Consider the following 18,727-nt stretch of genomic DNA (forward strand, 5'->3'; position numbering starts at 1 on the left):
TTGCACTGACTTTCATGTGCATGCAAAGCAAGTGTAGAATGCTACCTACGTATCAGCCTGCTTTGCTGTAAGTACAAAGGGCACTTTGAATCCAGTTCAGGAGATTACTGTAATATAGATTTTTTTTAAAAAAAAAACAACTTTGCTTAGAGAGAACAACAGCATAAGGCAGCCTGAAGGCACAAAAGCCACTGGAGAATACCATCCATGGCTTCTCTCTAAGACCTTCATCATAATCCTTTTCAAGTAAAGAGGCAAAATTACTTTTTGTTAGAATACTGTGAAATCAGTAAAAAATAAGTGTGTCAGCTCCTGAGAACAGAAACGTAGAGTCAGGATTATTTAGGACATGGGGAGAACAAAAATTCCAAACAGGGTTGTTTCTTTGTCTCTCAACTAACACAGGATACAGTATGGACAATTTTTATGTGATGCAGCTAGAGAAACCCAGCTACACCCTGCCTACTCCCTGACTTGACATCTTCTCCCAACTTAGGTTGGGACTGAGTTCACCCCAAGGCTAGTTCCCTTGACTCCTTCTGGGGTACATGGTGCAAGAGAGGACTCATTTCACTTTTCCAAGACCTTTATCTTCCAAAGGGGACAGATCTCTCCAGGTGTCTTCCTAGTGACTAAGGGGAAACCTCAATGTCTACCTGAAGATTAGACAAGATGAATCCTTAGGAACTTCTGGTGAGAGGCAGATGTTGTCAGATCCTATCTAAACTAGGTTTCCAAAAGAAACACTGCTCCTTTTCAACAAGCAGGGGAACTGCTTGGGACTCTGCCAGCATGGACAAATAGCACTGCTTGAGCCAGACAAACTCCATCACTGAGTCTGCATCTCTATGTGTGAACTGGTCTTCAGAAAGTATTGAACACATTAAGACAAAACATGGAGCAGGCATAGAGCAAGCATTGGGGCACTATCGTGCACAACTTGAGGGCCAGGTAAAGCAGATCTCCTAGAACCGGCTGGATTTCTGGGGTCAGACAAAGGTCATTTACATTATTTTGTGAAGGGCTTTCTACGAGGCTAATCTCCCCAGGCAAGGGTCATGTTTGTGTCCGTTACTTATTTTCTTTGCTCTAGTGATCCTGCAGTCCTTCCATTGACTTCAATGGCAGTGCTATTCATGGACTGACTCTAGGATTGGACTGTTTACTAAGCAAATAATCAGAATCAGCAGATTTGGAGTCATATGGGCACCCAATAAGCAGCCTGTTTTGTTGTGAGATTGGCTATAAAAATCCCAAATCCCCTCAGTTCCTAGCTGCTGGCACCAAGACTCACTAACAGCAAGCAGAATGGCCTTTCACTCTGCACTCTTTGTTTTCTTAGCTGGACTGGTATTTTTCTCTGAAGCTGCACCATTGGTGAGTCTCTTTTTATTCAAACTCAATCATGACAAGTATGATAATCTAGATTTTCTAGATGACTAGCATCCTCCTCATCCATGAAATTCTGTAACCATTAGGCTTTGCTTGAGTGTTATTTCACTACCATTTTTTAAGTAGTGTCTTTAGAATTCTTAAAAATTGGGGGTTTTGCCATTTACCCATCTATTTTAGGATATTATGAAAGCGTCAGGGATCTAGGAGGTGTGACCTTTTATTTCTGTTTCTGTCAGTTCATGAGTCACATCCTGTATCTTCAATATAGAGGTAGCTTTACCTTCTTCACCAAAATTCTTTTCTCTAAAGCACTAAAAATTATTTTTGAAGTATGACTAAGAATTCCTTATAGCATAATGAACTTAAGAAACAAATATTCTTTTAGTCCTAGGGATGTCATAGATATTTCTTTGTTGGTTTCCTAGGCTAACATACTCTGCCTGCTTTTAAAATAATTTACTATTTTCTTATTCATGACCTCATTAAAAAGGTATGCTTTACAACATTTTCCTAGGGCCATGTGCAACTTTAAATGTTTATCAAGCAATCTGTTTCTGTATGTGTATGTGTAATAAAGTAATCAGTACAAAGCTCTAAGATACTATCCTTTAAGAAATAGACACCTTTGGATACCATTTGGCAAAGAACTTGCTTTTAAGTCACTGTTAATACTGCAATACGAATCCATCTTTTCTTTGAAAGAAGGTTTTTGCAGGGCTGGTGAACAGCTCCTATACAACCTCTCCTGCTTTCCTCAAGGTCTCCCATGGCTCTGTTGATTCCAAATGCCCTCTCATGGTGAAAGTGCTGGATGCAGTCAGAGGAAGTCCGGCAGCCAACGTAGCTGTTAAAGTCTTTAAAAAGGCTGCAGATGGAAGCTGGCAGGACTTTGCTACTGGGTAAGTTACGTGGTCTTACATAGCCATTTTCAAGGTGCCTCAGAAAAATAAAGGGAAGGGAGCTCTGATCAGAAAAAGCAATACATTTTCTAGCATATATCACACTATCATTGTCAACTGCACATAAATTCTGTATAAAACCATCAGATTCAAGTGGGACTTATCCATGGTTGAAATTGCAAAAATATGTTGAGATGCTCATCTTATCTTTGTAAGGGAATAGGTTTAATACTTATTTTTCCTCCTAGCTTCAGTAATATCTTTCCTTTCTATAAGAAGAAAAAATAAAATAAAAGCCTATTTACCAGAATTTTGTAGGTAATCCAGACTAACCTCCTGTCTTCATATTCAATGGATATAGAGCTTTGCTTGCAGCAGTTACATACAAAATCCTCTCTGTAAACTTTGTCTGTATGCATGCAAATAATAAGTTCATTAGTTGCCTTCTCTTGTGTAACAAACGTGCTGGATGGAAGAAAACCCTTGACTAGAAATTTCTAAAGAATCCCACTGTAAGCCAACACAGAAGCACAATCTCAGCATTTGTTTATGTTAATTTCCGTAGATTTGCATGGCTTTTGAAAGAAGGACAGCTTAATACTTACAAAGCATCCTCAGACGGTCACTGAGGGATACTATTATCTTCAATCTGTGGGAAAAGTATGGGTAACAGAAGAATACAGTTTACTAAAATTCAAATAGGTGAGGTATGCAGGCATTTAAGTTTCATTGTAACAACTCATTGAATCAGATTTTTAAATAAGTTAAGAGAAGACACTAGTAAAAGCAGGATATTCAAACATAGAAGGACAAGCACAAGGACAGGCATCCAACTGTTTTTTACTAGGATTTTTGTAACATGATTTACATAAAAGCTGCAGGGGAAATTAAAAAAAAAAAGACTACAGGGATACCTTTCTCTCCATCTGAAGGGTTTCTTTTTACAAAACTCAAACAAAAAAGTACTTCTCTGCATTGTAAAGGAACAAGAAAGGCTAAGAGATTGAATGAGAAACAAACACCTCCACTCTCAAATGCTGAGTGTTAATCTAGAAACAAATGACTCAGAATGGATTTATATTACTTTAATGAACAGAGAAACCCATAAAAAATGACATGTTGTTTCCAAGGGAAGTGGAGTCGATGATAATGTCTTGTTCTTAGTGAGTATTTCTGCAGATATTAGGAAACACAGATTATTTCAAATGTTTCATCAAGTGCTTTTGAGCATGTAATATAAAATATAGTTTACAGAGGAATAAGATAAATGTAACATCAGTGTTAAACACCCTCACTTTTTGGGCATAATAGTGTTTATTTGTTCACTTTGCAATCCTGCTCTGAACAAGCCAAGGAGACAAATCCCACAGATCTTCTTAGCCAAGCTCTGTTGGCACTTTAGGTCAGTACATCCTGAGAAAATCAAATGACTTCTTCTCAGAAATAAACTGAGAAGATTAACCTTAGGCAAGTGAGAAGCATTTTTCTGGGGGAAGGCAGAAGGGGAACATTAAACCACCATTCTCATTGCAGATAAAGATTTTGACCTTTCCATTGACTTGCATCTTAACCAATGCTTCTTGCAGCAATACGACTGACTTCAGCTGGTGACATTTGTTTGAACTGAGTTTTCTCACGTGATTGCAATTTTTTCTTTTGGGAAAACCAGAGTTGCTCTGTGTTAAACCAGATGAAAATCTGAATGCAATCAAGGAACACAATCTGTAACTACTCCTGTCAGGTTAATAATATATTGAAGTTGCAGTACCTAGCAGATCCATATGGAAAGGTTACATTTTTTAAAAATGTCTATAACCATTTTCTTTTTTTACCTTCTTGTTTGTTCATTTGTTTTTACTTCTCTAACACACTTTAGGGAATTAAGCAAACGCACCTAGCAGCTGATGAATCTGGAGTAATAGTATTTAAAAGGTAGGGAGGAAGCTAGCATAGCAACAGTTGGGTTTATTAAGAGACTTATTTCACAATTAGTCTAGCCAAAATATGCAAGAAAAGATAACTTGAGACGCACTCTGAGGAAGGCTTTAGGGCACAAAGACGTGGGAAGCGTGTGATTTGGGCTCATATGAGCTCCTCCCATGACTAGCTTTGACCTTCTCACTCTTCGCGTTTTTTGAAATCTAGGTCTTTTCACATAGTTCAAGAGTTGCATTCACCAAACCTAGTTCACATGTGACCTAGGTTGTAAATCATAAACCAAAAAGACTGCAGCGTATTTGAAGTGGTTCCCTCCACCCTCCTTTTCTCTTTTTTTAAACTAAAAAATAATAATTCATGTTCCTGAGATATTTCATCTGAGGGCAGAGTTTATCTCAGTGCAGTATGTGTTCCAAGAGTTCATAAACATCATTTCACAGGCAGTGTAGATTTAACCTGGTCACAAAATACAACTAAGGTCCAGACAGTGAAAAAGATGATCCGGATTGCAGTCTAGGCTGGAGCAATAGTAACCTAGCCATTGGTTTGCAAGTTTTTATAGAATCACTGAACCGTTAGGTTTTGAAAAGGCCTTTAAGATCATCAAGTCCAACTGTTACCTAACTCTACCATGCCCACTTCTAAACCATGTCCCTGAGCACCATACTCAGACAGCTTTTAAATATATCCAAGGATGGTGATTCCACCACTTCCCTGGGCAGCCTGCTCCAGTCCTTGATAACCCTTTCAGTGTAAAGGTTTTTCCTAATGTCTAACCTAAATCTCCTCTGGCATAACTTGATGCCACTTCCTCTTCTTCTATTGGTTGCAACTTGTAAGAAGAGTCTGACCCCCACCTCACTACAACCTCCTTTCAAGTAGTTGTAGAGAGTGATAAAGTCTCCGTTCAGACTTCTTTTTTCAGACTGAACAACCTGAAGTCCCTCAGCTGTTCCTCATAAGATGTATTCTCAAGACTCTTCACCAGCTTTGTTGCCCTTCTTTGGGCACACTCCAGCACCTCAATGTCTTTCTTATACTGCGGCACCCAAAATTGAACACAGTACTCAAGGTGCAGCCTCACCAGTGCCAAGTACAGTGAGACAATCACTTCTCTAGTCCTCCTGGATATACTATTCCTGATACAATCCAGGATGCTATTGACCTTCTTGGCCACCTGGGCACGCTGCTGGCTCATGTGCAGCCAGTTGTCAATCAACATCCCCAGGTCCCTTTCTGCCAAGCAGCTTTCCAGCCACTCTTCCCCAAGCCTGTAGCATTGCATGGGATTGGTGTGATCCAAGTGCAAGACTCGGCCTTGTTGAAGCTCATGCAATTGGCCTCAGCCCATTGATCCAGCCTGTACAGGTCCTGGGGAACACCATTTGTGACCGGCTACCAACTGAGTTTACCTCCATTCACCACCACTGTCTGGGCCCAGCCATCCAGCCAGTGTTTCATCCAGCAGAGCATATACACATCCAAGCCTTGGGCAACCAGTTTGTTCCCAAGAATGCTGTGGAGAACAGTATCAATGGCTTTACTGAAGCTGGAAAAGCACAGCTTTTTTTAACTTAACTGTCCATCTTACAGCAGATGCTGGCAGTTCACAACCTATTAAGAATAAACAACCATACTATATTTATTCCCACACTCAGACAGAAATACAAGGGCTGTTCAAAAGGAATCACTTGCAGCATTTTGCTACCAGGGCTGAATGCAAGGCATCCTCTGCCTTGTGCTGATCCCATCTAGGCTCTGAATTGCACACTGTCCTGTTGGTTGTCAGTGCAGCAGTAATGCTGAGGGTTTGCTTGTGGGACCACTTGCATTGAATGGCTACCACTTAATAATTCAAATTAAGAAAGTGCCATTAACTCCTGGTAATGGGTGAGAGTCTACAAGTGAACTCTCGTCCAGTTCCCAGCTGTTCTGGATGATCAACGTCTGCAACTTTAAGTCAGCATCCATTAGGGAAAGCAGCATTCAAGCTGCATCCACACTTTCCCCAAACTAAAAATTACTTTTTTACCTGAACAAAGCTTTTGAGGCAGACACCATTTTTCCTTTTAATTGGTTTGTGTCTAGACTATCCAACTTATAAGCAGATGTATGTGAATTGCTAACTTGCACTCTGAACACTTCTCCAGGATCTCAGCAATTCTGTTTCATGGTTTCAAGGAAACTCGCCAATTAATTCTTCCTCCTTTTACCTATTGCCTTTTATTAAGGAAATATAGGGTAAGCCAGGAAGTACTAATTAAACCAAAAGAAAACAGATGTGTACACTTCACAAATTTCCTGAGAGCCTTGTTTCAAATAGGGCTTGGATTCTCTACAGGTTTGGTCTACTCTGGATACAGTTGATTTCACTTGTATTGGACCACTGAGACTTTTGTCGGTCTTCAAAGTGCTAAACTTGAAACATAAGAAAACCTGAAAATTGGCATGAGAATTTCAATCTTCTTACTTCTTAATTAAGAAAAATCTCTGTCATTCAGACATTTTTCATTCACCACCATTAACCAAAGATGACAAATAAGATGCAGGAGGTGGCAGTGGCTGGGAAAGAAAAGCTGCAATAACACAACTGATTCTGTGTCTGATAAGCAGCATGTCACTGCTTTCTCCCCTCCCTCTCTTCTTCCTCAGGCTTTTCTGTTTTCTGCCTAGACAACCACTCCTTGACATAAGACAGGCAAGTTCCACTACTTCTTCAAGTCAAGGCTTTCTTCATTTTTCCTCTAACTACATCATGTGGTTATGAAATGCTATAAATATTTTAAAAATATTTTCAGCAGAAAAAAATGGAAAAGAATCAGAACTAAAATAAAAGGAGGGAAAAGAGAGAAATGGGTTTTAGGAGCTAAGTATGTAAATATTTAAATAGATGTCATGCAAAGCTTGCTTCTTTTCAGACAAATAGAGTACAATGCCACTTATATTTCCTTCTTGCTTCTGGACTTCACTCACCCACAGTTCTTTGTTATGAGCTGAGTACATAATCTCTCTGAGCTGGGAATACCTTTTGCTCATTTACATGGCACCAGTGGAAAAGGCCCTTGCTCTTTGACCAAGGCCTTGTAATTCAAATTAATAAAATCTTGTGATGCTAAATTGCTGTTCCAGGACACTACCACTCAGGGTCACATACAAACACATCAGTGTATAACGGTAAAACCTATAGCTTCAGTGCTAATAACTAAAGAAAAAAATAATTTTCCACTGAAATCTCTCTTCTCTCTTTAATTATGATTTTAGATTTGGCATCTTGCCTTTCATAATGACAATCCTTTTCCCAAGCCACTAGCATTTGGCTCCAGAGGGCACTTGGTACAAGTTAAACATGATATTAAAAGAAGAGCCTTAACTATAATCCCTGCCATAGCAACAGAAATTACAAAAAAAAGCCAGCCAGATTTGATTTGTGATGTACATGGATAAGCTGGTAGCAAGGACAGGCTCTGCAATATGGAAGCATACACTACATAGAAAGAGGGAATTATTTCAGATTATTAGAAACATTTCAATGTATAATTTGGCTGTGTAGCACCTCTGCTATTTAATATTCCAGATTGACTGTTTCTGTTTAGCATCTAAATGACAGCATAAAATATTTATGTAGCTATTTTACCATTACAGGAAAACAACGGAGTATGGGGAGATCCATGAGCTCACAACAGAAGAACAGTTTGTAGAAGGAATATACAGGGTTGAGTTTGACACCAGCTCTTACTGGAAGGGACTTGGCCTTTCTCCATTCCATGAATATGCTGATGTAAGTATTTCCAAATATACCTAATAACCTACATATTGTGTAGTGGCATCAGCTGGAAAGAATAAATACAGCCTTTTAATACTGAAGGAGCAGCATCATTCAGTGAAATGGTTCAGTGCCACATAACATTGGGCAAATAAAGGCAGAATATAGCCAGCTAAGCCAAAGGAAGTAGCCAACTTCACTGCAAATACTGTCATAGCTCTTCCAAAATGGAGTTGTGCCCATTTACGCATTCAGATCAGTAGGGATCTTTGTTCAAAAAGAGCTACATTATTCAAAATTACACAGTGTTTAAAAGACAAACAAGGGAAAAAAGAAAAAAGAGAAAGGAAATAAGCTATTCTTTAATCATAGTTATTTCCCCCATATCAGTCACCTGAAAATCCCTGAATTCTAGTATGACCTGTAATCACAGGAAAAAACAACTTTTTCTGATGTGATTTTTTAAAAAATTATGCTCACTACTGAAATATGCAATAGAAAAAACAGGCATAAATATATAAAGAAATAACCATAGTGGGAAAGGAAAAGTTGGCTGTTTCATCAATACTCAAATTTCATAAGAAGGCCAGCAATGTAATCACGTCTTGTGCCTCTCTTTGCTTTCAGTCCTATGCTGATATATTCTGAGCTGTATTCTATTACATTTACTTAGCACTTCAAAAAAATTGTTTAAATTCTTCAAGCTTAATCTGCCATTAAATTTAAGTTTCCTCGAATTAAGTAGCCTGGAATTGCTACAGGTTGTGTTGTAGAACATTTAAAATCACAAGTTTATGAAGATCTGTGGAAGACTAAAGCAAATGACTGAGGCCCAGCTCCACAGAAGTCTGAGGTGCAGCTTGGGTCATTTAGGTCAAATAAAAACAAAAAAAAGAAATCAAAAATATTCCCTATTGTATGTCTGAAAGTTTCTGGTGCCTACGGAAGAGCTTCACCTCAAAAGGTGTTTAAAAGTGCCTGGTTGAGACTGTTCCAGCGAGGCTGATGAAGAAGCTTTCCTTTGATGTAATAGCCTACAGGTCTACAAATTAGCCCGGGAAGCAGGCAGAGTTCAATGACTGTATGTGTACAAGGTTACTGAAGCCTACAACTCCTCATATCCCAGCAGCTTGGACTTTGGCAGGACCAGGATGTAGGAGAGAACTCTCTAGTACTCTCGTAGAAAGTACACGACGGTTCAGAAAATAGATCAAATATTAGGCTGAAGAAAGACAAAGAAAGTTGGGAGCTTAACCCAGGTGACAAGAACTGACCCATCTATGTTAAAAACAGGCACTGAAAGCAGCTTTGGGCTCCAACTGCCTACCTTGCTTGGTCGCCTCACACAGAGGTTGTAGTTAAGTTCCCTAGATGGGATTTCACCTCTTTGTCATTCTTATTGGTCATTTGAGATACCTCCCTCTCATCCTCCCATCCGACGTCACAAATCTGCCTGATTTAGGTGTGGGTATCTCCACCAAGCTTCATCACAGCCAAGGCTCTTTGTGGATCTCAGTCCAAATCCCAAATGTCTCAGTCTTCAGCAAGCATCACAAGGTAACAGGGAGAATTACCCTTTGGAAGGGTAAAACCATTGACTGGACAGAACTGGCAAAGTACTCTGCACAGGAAATGGAGTGTGCTTCCTATTTCTTAATAAGGTAGTTTTGAATGTACATTGTTGATCGTGATCACAAGTTTTCTCTTTTCCAGGTGGTGTTCACTGCTAATGATTCCGGCCACCGCCACTATACCATTGCCGCTCTCCTCAGCCCTTTCTCTTATTCAACCACTGCTGTTGTCAGTGATCCCCAGGAATAAATATATACTGTTGTTACATAGACACCTTCGTCCACTAGAACTATCATAGGCTTTTAGGAGGAAGGTTTTTCCTACTGCTAATGTGTAACTTTTTGCTACATTAGGGTTTTTTTTCCTTTTTGTAACCTGGCACAGTTCAGACAAGTCAATAAAATGTTACTACTTTAAAACAGTTTTGATTCTATTGGTGAAGTTTTATTGTGTTCTAAGGTGTCATGATTTGTGTTCAAGTGCAAAGGACATCTGGAAGCCATACATGGCCTATGTAAGCAAATTAACTCTTGATTTGGGTCTGTTATCTTCCTCCAATACCTTTCAAAGGCCTCACCAAATGGATTGGCTCAAAAAAAAAAAGTTATAGAGCTGTGAGACCTTAAAAAATATGACCAGACACACTCTAAATAAGAAAGTTATCCATGCTACTCATAGTTTACACACAGAAGAGATGGTCCTGCTATCAACTAGGTCACAGGGTAAATAGGAGAACTTCTGAATACCACACAACAGAACAAACAATGCAGAAAGACTTGAAATGTATCTATCCAGAGAGCTGAAAGAGTTGAAATCTGTATAACTTAAAACTGAAAAAGTTGAGGCAAACCTCAACCGCTGTTTCAAGAGGAAAGTTTGCTGCCCAATCAATTTAGGAAGTTCTGTGCAATTTCAATTAGCACCCTTTTTAACAACTCTGATCTTTAACCCAATTGGCAACATTCTAATTAAATCTCTAATAAGACAAATCTTTTTATGACAAAAATTCCTAAAATAGAAGCATCATCTCAATAGTCTCTTTCTACTTTTAGAAACAGTAAAAGGTAAGCCATAGAGTGACTATGATTCAAACAATGCTGATAAACTGACTAAAGAGTTTGAGGGCTTTAGCAGTGATTTCTGTAGACTGATGGCCTATTGTGTCTAAAATATCCTGAAGCAGAGAAATTGTTGTTTAACAGGATTACAGAAACTACAGAGGTTGTTACTGAAATCATGCCATTCAGAAATGGTCAGCACTGATCTGCCATGACCTTGAAGTTTATCTCTGCACCCAGAGCCTGCTGGGATGACTACATACCAAGGGAATTCACAAGTTACAAAAGCTTGGCTTTAACATTTTGCTATTTGGTTACATTTTTCCCTGATTTCTGGACACTTTTGCAGTTACACAACTCTTGTAAGCAGTGCAAATAGTTACAAAACAGTACCCATCTTAAAGTATGCAGATTTCATAGGATCTTACTATTCCTAGAGCTTGAAAAGCAGTAGGTTTGATTTGCAGTATGCTATGCCCAGCTCCGAAAATAGAACATAAATATGTTCATACAGTCATGGTGTAGTCATTAAACAAACAAACAAAACCCGAAACCAAAAAACCTGCTCTATATGTAATTATCCACCTGAGCACAGGATAAACAGAGTAAGAGAGCGTAGGTGCATGTGTCTAAGCAAAGATCAGAAAGATAGTGTTTAATTTCAAGAAGTAACAATTCCCTAAAATGAAGCACAGACTTCTGGTGGGGGCTGACTTGCAGCTGTTCAGGGAAGGTCCCGAACTTGTATTGAATCTAAGGCACAACTAAAGTGACAGGACTTAAAACATTGTTTAACTGTGCTTCAGAAATGGGTATGTAGGTATCTTGTTATCATAGCAATAAAATAGTAACATATTTTTCCTCCAGGGGAATGCATAAGGTAACTAGGTAGCCCACACATTATCCACTTATATTTTATCAGAAGTGGGGACAAGGCCACCACAGAGAGAAATCTCGTAAAAAACAATCATGGGTGAGTCAATGAAGCCAAGCTGTGACCACAGAAAAAGTCTCACTGAAGCTCAAATTGCTGAGTGGCCAAGAAATTTGTATTTCTTTCAACTACATGCGATGCATCCAGCACTATTCCTCAACAAAGAGAAAAATAAAACAGAATGGACATTATTTCCAAGAAAACGTGTCACTGCAGTTGAGCTGGGCAATATTCACAATATTTCCACAGGCAATGATAGAATTATTTTTGCAGACAAGGTTCATGTTTGTATGGGTTACTTATTTTCTCACTGTTTACTAAGTAAATAGTACGAATTGGCATGTTGAAAGTCATACGGGTTTTCTGATAAGTAGCCTCAGTTTAGAAGCCTTGATATAAAAATCACAGATCCCACCAATTTCTACTTGCTGACCCTGAAACTTCCTAGTGGTAGGCAAAATGGCTTTTCATTCCATATTTCTTGTTTTCTTAGCCAGCCTGGCATTTTTCTCAGAAGCTGCACCACCGGTAAGTGTCTCAGGATTGAATCAGCCTTCATACTGATGTAGTTCTAAGGTTTTGGGGTTTTTTTTAAATAATTTAATCAGTGTAAGTAAAAAATAGAATGTTCCATTTAATTGCAATTGGTTTGATTTTATGGTATGTATTGACTGTTGTTCTCACCTACTGCTCTTTTTCTGGTCCTTCTTTCTCCTTCTCTGCTGATTAGTGAGAGGGCTTTAGGGTTAGAGAAGCAGCACTTGTCATTAGACTCAGCAACTATGTGAAAAATAAAGTGAGAGACAAAAGGAAAAATATCTCATTCACTGCACAAAAGTCCTGGGCCTGTTGAAATGCAAATAACAGCCCTTATAACACAATGAACAAGCTCCTGTCCTGAGGTATTTAATTTCCGGCTGTGAGACCCATGCTGGGGAAATGCCTTCCACAGTCCTCTCCCTTACTGCTCTACCCTCTGCAAGAAGGGATCTCAACAGTCGTTGATGCAAGCAAAGAACAGAGCCAAAGCCAGGATCCCACTTCCAAAGGGTTCATTTATTCCAGCAAAGCGAGCTGAAGACAGAGACACTCCAGCCCAAAATTCTCCTAGAACATACTCATTTCTCTCTCTCTTCCCCTATTCATTCTTCCTCTCAAGCTCTGATCTTTGGGAAAATGAGTACCTGACCAATCTTTGTGAGGAAGCAGACTTTCATTGGGCTCCCAGGGGGGAAAAGCCAGGAAAACAGGTCGGGACACTAAAGCTCCCCTTGCTAATGCCTCAAAAGAAACACTAGCAAGGAGCCTGTGCATTCCAGAAAGGGAGCCTGAGGAGTCAGGGCATACAGGTGGTATAGATACATTGGTCTGATACTGGGCAGGGTATCTAGCCAATGGGTTGTTCAGTGTATCATGGACTGAAAGAGAGGATGTAAGAGCTGGTTCTTGAGTTTTAACATCTGCAACACAATTGATTTTATAATGATAGAGTTAAATAGAGTTTAATGATTGTTATTTTGAGATGATCCCTGATTAACACCTTCCACAAAGCTCTCCCATCTCACTTTTCATCTACAGGATTAGGTAATTGAAGGTCAAAGCCCTGATTCAACTCTGCCTTTGGAAAGGTAAAGCATCAGGGCATAACCACTGCTTGTGATGAACAGGTTAGGAGTGAAACTACAGACATTCATCCCCATCTTTGAAGGAAGGTTTTCCTCTCCTATCCCTGCATAAATCTGATCCAACATGGCATTAGGAGAGAGTCCTTATGTAGTGCTAATCAAGTTTACAGCAGAATTAAGATAACTCTATGGCAACAAGACATCAGAGGTTCTAAAATCCAGAAAGCTGTGCTCAAATTGCCATTCCAAAACAGAGACGAAGCATTGCCAGATATTTAAACATTCCTACAACCTTTGATGATTTCATTATTTCCTGTTGAGGTCACAATTTAGTTACAACTTCATGCTGGAGATGATGTGTAGCTAAGCCATGTCAAGGAGAAAACAGTACCGTGTTCTCACACACAGCCACAGTGTCTCCTCAGTGCATGTGGCTACAATCCCCACTTCCACCATATTCAGCCCCAAGAAAGCTTCAGGCTACATTTCTGCAGCACACAGTGATCTTGTTGAGGAAACTATGGCATATTCTGTAGATCTAACGAATAAGATTCCTTACTGCTTTATTATGCACCATCACTTATCTTGGATGTAAAAATTCTCTCTTCCTACCTGAAGGACTCAGCTGACTCCAAGCATCCTCTTTCTATAAAAATTCTTGATTCAGTCCGAGGAAGCCCAGCTCCAAATGTTCCAACTAAGTTATATAAAGAAGCTGCAGATGGATCTTGGGTACTTCTGAATTCCAAGTAAGTCATACCAAAATAATGGGTGAAAGAAGGGAAGAGGCCAGTTATCCCTTTCTCTAATATAAGGTGTCTGTCTTGCTCAGAGGAAAGGTAACGTACTATTGAATGACTCTGCTGCAGACAGTCTTTTAACTGTACTACAGTTTCAACTACCAAAATGGTTTTATAATGCTTTATAATTACTACAAGCACAAGAAAGTATTTTAAACTATCATTTAATTCAATCATTGCTTCTCTCTGAGTTCATTACAAAGGATTATATTACTTTTTAGTACCCACCAATGAACTGCTGCTTTGTTACCACAAGAATCAGGCAGACTCTTCTAGTTTGTTTGAAACGGAGACCCTGGTTTAAAATCCTGCCTTGATTGTCTGTTTTCCTTCTTTCTAAATGGATTTTCATTTCATACAAGACTACAGCTTTGAGAAGAAAACACAAAACTGGTTTGAACATACACCACATCATATTTGATAGCCACCTTTGCTTCAAGGAAAATGAATCAGTCAAAAGGAGAAAATCCGGGGATAAGCCTTTCTCATCTCCTCTCCCACAGAGAAGCAATTACATCTGAAACAAGAAAAAGAATCTCCCAGATGTTTAAATGCTGCCATCTTTTAAAAAAATTGGAACTGTAGAATTTCAAATGTAGATGACTTCTTTAAGTTGTCAATTTTAATATATATCTACATTTTAAAAACTCAAAAGCAATTTTTAAAGTATAATGTGAAATGAAATTGAAACAATTCCTAGGGGGTACACAGAATGAACATTCTTTCTCTTCTCAACAAGTGACATCCCACTTTCACACTTTTCTGCCCAAGATATTTGCAGTCTCACCCTCTTTTCAGGTGTGTTAATGGTCTATTCTACCTAAAAAAGTGAGATAAGGCTAAAGCTGGCATAGTGCAGGAATTTCAATAGTGGGATCCCAGACTCAGATGCATTTGTAGAAAGTCTATGAGAAACTGTACATAAGTGGCTCTTTGGTGTCACAGAGCAGTGGGCTGGCAGAAGCAACTGTTCTCATGTGAGTCCTTGAAAAATATAGCTACAGAGGCTACACGTATTTGTACACAGGGGGCGGGGGAAGAACAATCTATTCATGTTGTCCTACTTAAATTGCCTCCAACCCCTCAAGTGAGAAAATAGCTTCACACATTGGAACACACTGGAAATTTGTGTGATTTTTCCATTAAGAAGGTGTTCAGTTCACTTATCTTCCCATGTGAGTTTAAAGGCTTTATATAAAGATACTGGGCTGAACAGCTGGATGTTGACTGAAGCCTTTAAAACATACTTAACATTTGAAACAAAGAACAAAGTAACCTTAACATGAAGTATGCAAAAGTTGTGATAATACTAAATCAACCTCTTCAGCCTTGTTTATTTGTAAATAATTGAATGTTAGCAAGGGATTCTTAAATAACTGTTCTCAGTTAAAGATATATTTGGGTTTAGTTGAGAAAGCTTATTAGAGAAATGAACAGTTATCTAACAATGATCAATCTATACCAAAGAAAAAAAATAGGGACATTTGAACAGATAAAAAAACCTGGTAACTGACTACAGAGCACCTTGTAAGATACGAACGGTGTTCTAAGACTTCGTAGTTACAAGCTATATTAAAGCACAAATCTTAAGTAATGCACTGAATAATGACATAAAAACATTCAGTTTATTATTTTTCTCTGTATGCAATTTGAATATATGTTCAGAAAAGATTTGGCAGCTAGAACACAGAACAGTGGTTTGTGAATACTAAAAATCAGGCACTAGCAGCATTATTATTTGTGGATAACCAGCTCAATAAAAAAGCTAGTTTTATGTAACTTATTTCACAGTAATAGGTTTCAACCAAGAGACACGCTTGAGAGACAGCATTCAATATTGGTTCTGGAGCCTCAAGTTGGATAGTGTTCAAAGGTCTGCAGTTTCAAGCCAATACTACAGCCTTGGATAGTACTGATAACATCTTCAAATAAAACAAAACTGTCTGTTGAGGATGGAAAAACCAACTGATCAATACAAACAACAGGGAATCCTGTAAGGCTGTTGGCTAACCTGCAGTATCTCAAACAGCAGATCTCAAATTCCAGTTACCCAAATGTAAAAACTATTCATACTCATAAAACAACTCAATGTACTTAAAAAGTAAGAAAACTCTGGAAAAATCAAGAGTTGACACTGTTTACTTGCGCAGTAAGTGCATCATAGAGCTTCCACATTGCTTTCAGCAGTGGTGATGTTTTCACTGCGAGTGGGTTCATTTAATTAACTCCAAGCCTCTGCCAAGAGTCTATGAACAATAACACCATCTTTTGGCTCACCTCCAAACCATGCAGAGTAGTGACATGGCAGGCAGCCATCTGCTGTGGCCATCGTGAAAGTAGCAAATGCCAAGATAAGCTTTGAAGCATCCATAATACAGATGGACATAAGCCATTCCAGATCAATGGAAGTATTCATCATGTTACTTAAGCTACACATCACTCAAGTTCAATTGCTAAGAACTGCATTTTTCTCAGGCTTTTAACCAAAATATAAAAGTGCATTCTTTCCCATCTCACAGACAAACCAGTGACAACGGACAGCTCCATGATCTCACAACTAAAGAACAATTTGTAACAGGAACATACAAGATTGAGCTTGACACAGCCTCTTACTGGAAGAGACTGGGCTTGAATCCCTTCCATCATCATGCTGATGTGAGTATTAATTTCCTCCTGTACTTAGTTGCTAAGAATAAAGACGCTTTATATGTCTAGGCTTCAATTACTAATTGCACATGTTGAACTTTTGTTTCACTTTAGAATATTTTTGCATTAACACTTTAAATCCACAGTCTCAAAGCTTTGCAAGAGCACACTCATGAGATAATCTAGTTACTAGCTCCCCCATAACTCTCAGTAAGCTCTTGGATGCATTACTCAGGAAGAGGTTTTCCATCTTTCTACCTCTACTTAAGCCCATGATTCTTTCTCTATTTCTGACACCTGAGGGAGAACAGGTGGAGTATGTACTCTGTTGAGCCTTCTGTGAAAAGGAGTTTTCTGCCTTTTGGATCCAGTATTTCTACAGCTGCAGAGAAACTTTATAATTTAGATTTTAAAAAAATAATGGCCGTATGAACTGTGTTCTGGATGCTTGGATTCTTTTTACAACAGAAAGTAGAACACGCATTTTAATTTGCATTTTGCATTAGTCAGATGAAGGTGGTCCAAACCAGGTACTGACCGAGGCCAGCTGCAGGGTTTGGGACTCCTTGGGGGCTGTCCCCTTCCCCTCCACACCATCAGCCCTTTCACATGACATAGCAGCAGTCCTGCATCAGTTGTCTGCTGGACTGCAACAGATCAGTGAGCATCACTAGCTGTATAGTTTGTAACTGCTGCTCCAACAGCCATTCCTCACCTTTTTTGGGAAAAAAGTTGGCAAACATCTGGGTTAAATTTTGTTTCTGCCACTCTGAAATGGATGAAAGATGATGTTCTTATTCTAGACAATAATGAAGGTTAATGCTGGATAGTCTTGGCCTCTGTGATAACTGAAATAAAAGAGGCAAGATGAAAGATTTACAGCACGTAAAGTTAATTGATTATACATCAAGATAACGTTCTATATTGCAGACTAGAAATGAATTTAATCCAGAGTGCAAGAGTCTCATTTCTTAAAATTAAGCCTCAGTAGGAATCATGGTTTGCTTAGTTCACTGGTTGTTTCATAAGCATCTTTTTTATTAATGTTGAAAGAAGCACAAGCTATGTGTCACTGAATGTTATCAAACTGTGTCTATTTTAAAAGTTGACACCTATTGTCTTACAACATGAAATGACCTACTATATGGAGAGAAAAATCAAAGGACAGGACACGAGCTGATGGGGAAGTTGTGAAAAGGTCTGATGTAAATGATTCATACATAAGGTTATGGTCACGTTGTGGCCAAAGGACTAATGCAGTCCTTCTCCATCTATTAGATACGTATGTAGGATTAAAGAAACTTCTTGCCTCATATTTTGGCCTGATGATAGTTACAGTAGCACTATGTCTAATTAGGACTACAAAAAAGCTACAAATACATGCAAATGCCCTTTTTCTTAAATAAAGACAAGCAATGGGGTTCAACATAGATCTTCAATAAGGAAAACAATCTTGTTGCCAACAAGGAAACACCAATTTGAGTAACAGATCACATTGATCAAATCACCACAAGACAAGATATTCCCAAAGTTTTGTGGGAGGTTGTATAAAATTATCACAATGGTTCCATCTAGGCTCATATCTCGAGATCACTTCTCACTTGTCTTATATTTGATTTTTCTTTTTCCAGCTGGTGTTCACAGCTAATGATGCTGGTTATCGACATTACTTCGTTGCTGTACTCCTCAGTCCCTTCTCTTACACAACCACAGCAGTAGTGAGCGAGCCAGTGGAATAAAGCTGACATTAAGCATGACATTTAAATGCGTAAATTAAAATTTCCATAAATGATAAGAACTGTTTCTAACTGCATCAACAGCTTTAGATTTCATAGTAAATCACTAACAGTAACAGTCAAGTTCTTTATTCATTTTGTTAACTTTAGGAAGAATTTGTATTGACTGTTTTCAGATACTCTTCTGAATAAAAGTACTCTGCATTTCTACATTCTGTGAGTATTGGTCTTCTGAATAAAACTTAAAGAGTTGGAACAAACACATTAAGCTTAGAAAGAATGCATTGAAACTCCACTTCTGGGATTCTGAGAATAAATCAAAGTCTTCCATTAAGTTCCCTGATGTTTGCTGGAAGGACCA

General features: G+C 38.7%; 2 protein-coding genes across 2 annotated transcripts; both read left to right on the plus strand.

Moving 5' to 3' along the window:
• Positions 1 to 1,196: 1,196 nt before the first annotated feature.
• LOC104535470 (transthyretin) lies at positions 1,197 to 9,988 on the plus strand. The gene is made up of 4 exons (XM_010178659.1): positions 1,197 to 1,377; positions 2,155 to 2,294; positions 7,875 to 8,010; positions 9,709 to 9,988. The coding sequence occupies exons 1-4, from the start codon at positions 1,309 to 1,311 to the stop codon at positions 9,814 to 9,816; spliced, it is 453 nt and encodes a 150-aa protein (XP_010176961.1). The 5' UTR covers positions 1,197 to 1,308; the 3' UTR covers positions 9,817 to 9,988.
• Positions 9,989 to 12,018: 2,030 nt separating this feature from the next.
• Positions 12,019 to 18,369, plus strand: LOC104533192 (transthyretin-like). Its single transcript, XM_010178660.1, has 4 exons — positions 12,019 to 12,087; positions 13,803 to 13,933; positions 16,504 to 16,639; positions 18,262 to 18,369. The coding sequence occupies exons 1-4, from the start codon at positions 12,019 to 12,021 to the stop codon at positions 18,367 to 18,369; spliced, it is 444 nt and encodes a 147-aa protein (XP_010176962.1).
• Positions 18,370 to 18,727: the final 358 nt, after the last annotated feature.

This window comes from Mesitornis unicolor, unplaced genomic scaffold, assembly GCF_000695765.1.
Source record: "Mesitornis unicolor isolate BGI_N332 unplaced genomic scaffold, ASM69576v1 scaffold18042, whole genome shotgun sequence".
Lineage (NCBI taxonomy): Eukaryota > Metazoa > Chordata > Aves > Mesitornithiformes > Mesitornithidae > Mesitornis > Mesitornis unicolor.

Excerpts from the sequence above, each read along its gene's own strand:
- LOC104535470 (XM_010178659.1), top strand. The coding sequence starts at position 1,309 with ATGGCCTTTCACTCTGCACTCTTTGTTTTCTTAGCTGGACTGGTATTT. Across the intron at positions 1,378-2,154 it reads TCTCTGAAGCTGCACCATTG|GTCTCCCATGGCTCTGTTGA; the intron begins GTGAGTCTCTTT and ends GCTTTCCTCAAG. Across the intron at positions 8,011-9,708 it reads CATTCCATGAATATGCTGAT|GTGGTGTTCACTGCTAATGA; the intron begins GTAAGTATTTCC and ends TCTCTTTTCCAG.
- LOC104533192 (XM_010178660.1), top strand. The coding sequence starts at position 12,019 with ATGGCTTTTCATTCCATATTTCTTGTTTTCTTAGCCAGCCTGGCATTT. Across the intron at positions 12,088-13,802 it reads TCTCAGAAGCTGCACCACCG|GACTCAGCTGACTCCAAGCA; the intron begins GTAAGTGTCTCA and ends TCCTACCTGAAG. Across the intron at positions 16,640-18,261 it reads CCTTCCATCATCATGCTGAT|CTGGTGTTCACAGCTAATGA; the intron begins GTGAGTATTAAT and ends TTCTTTTTCCAG.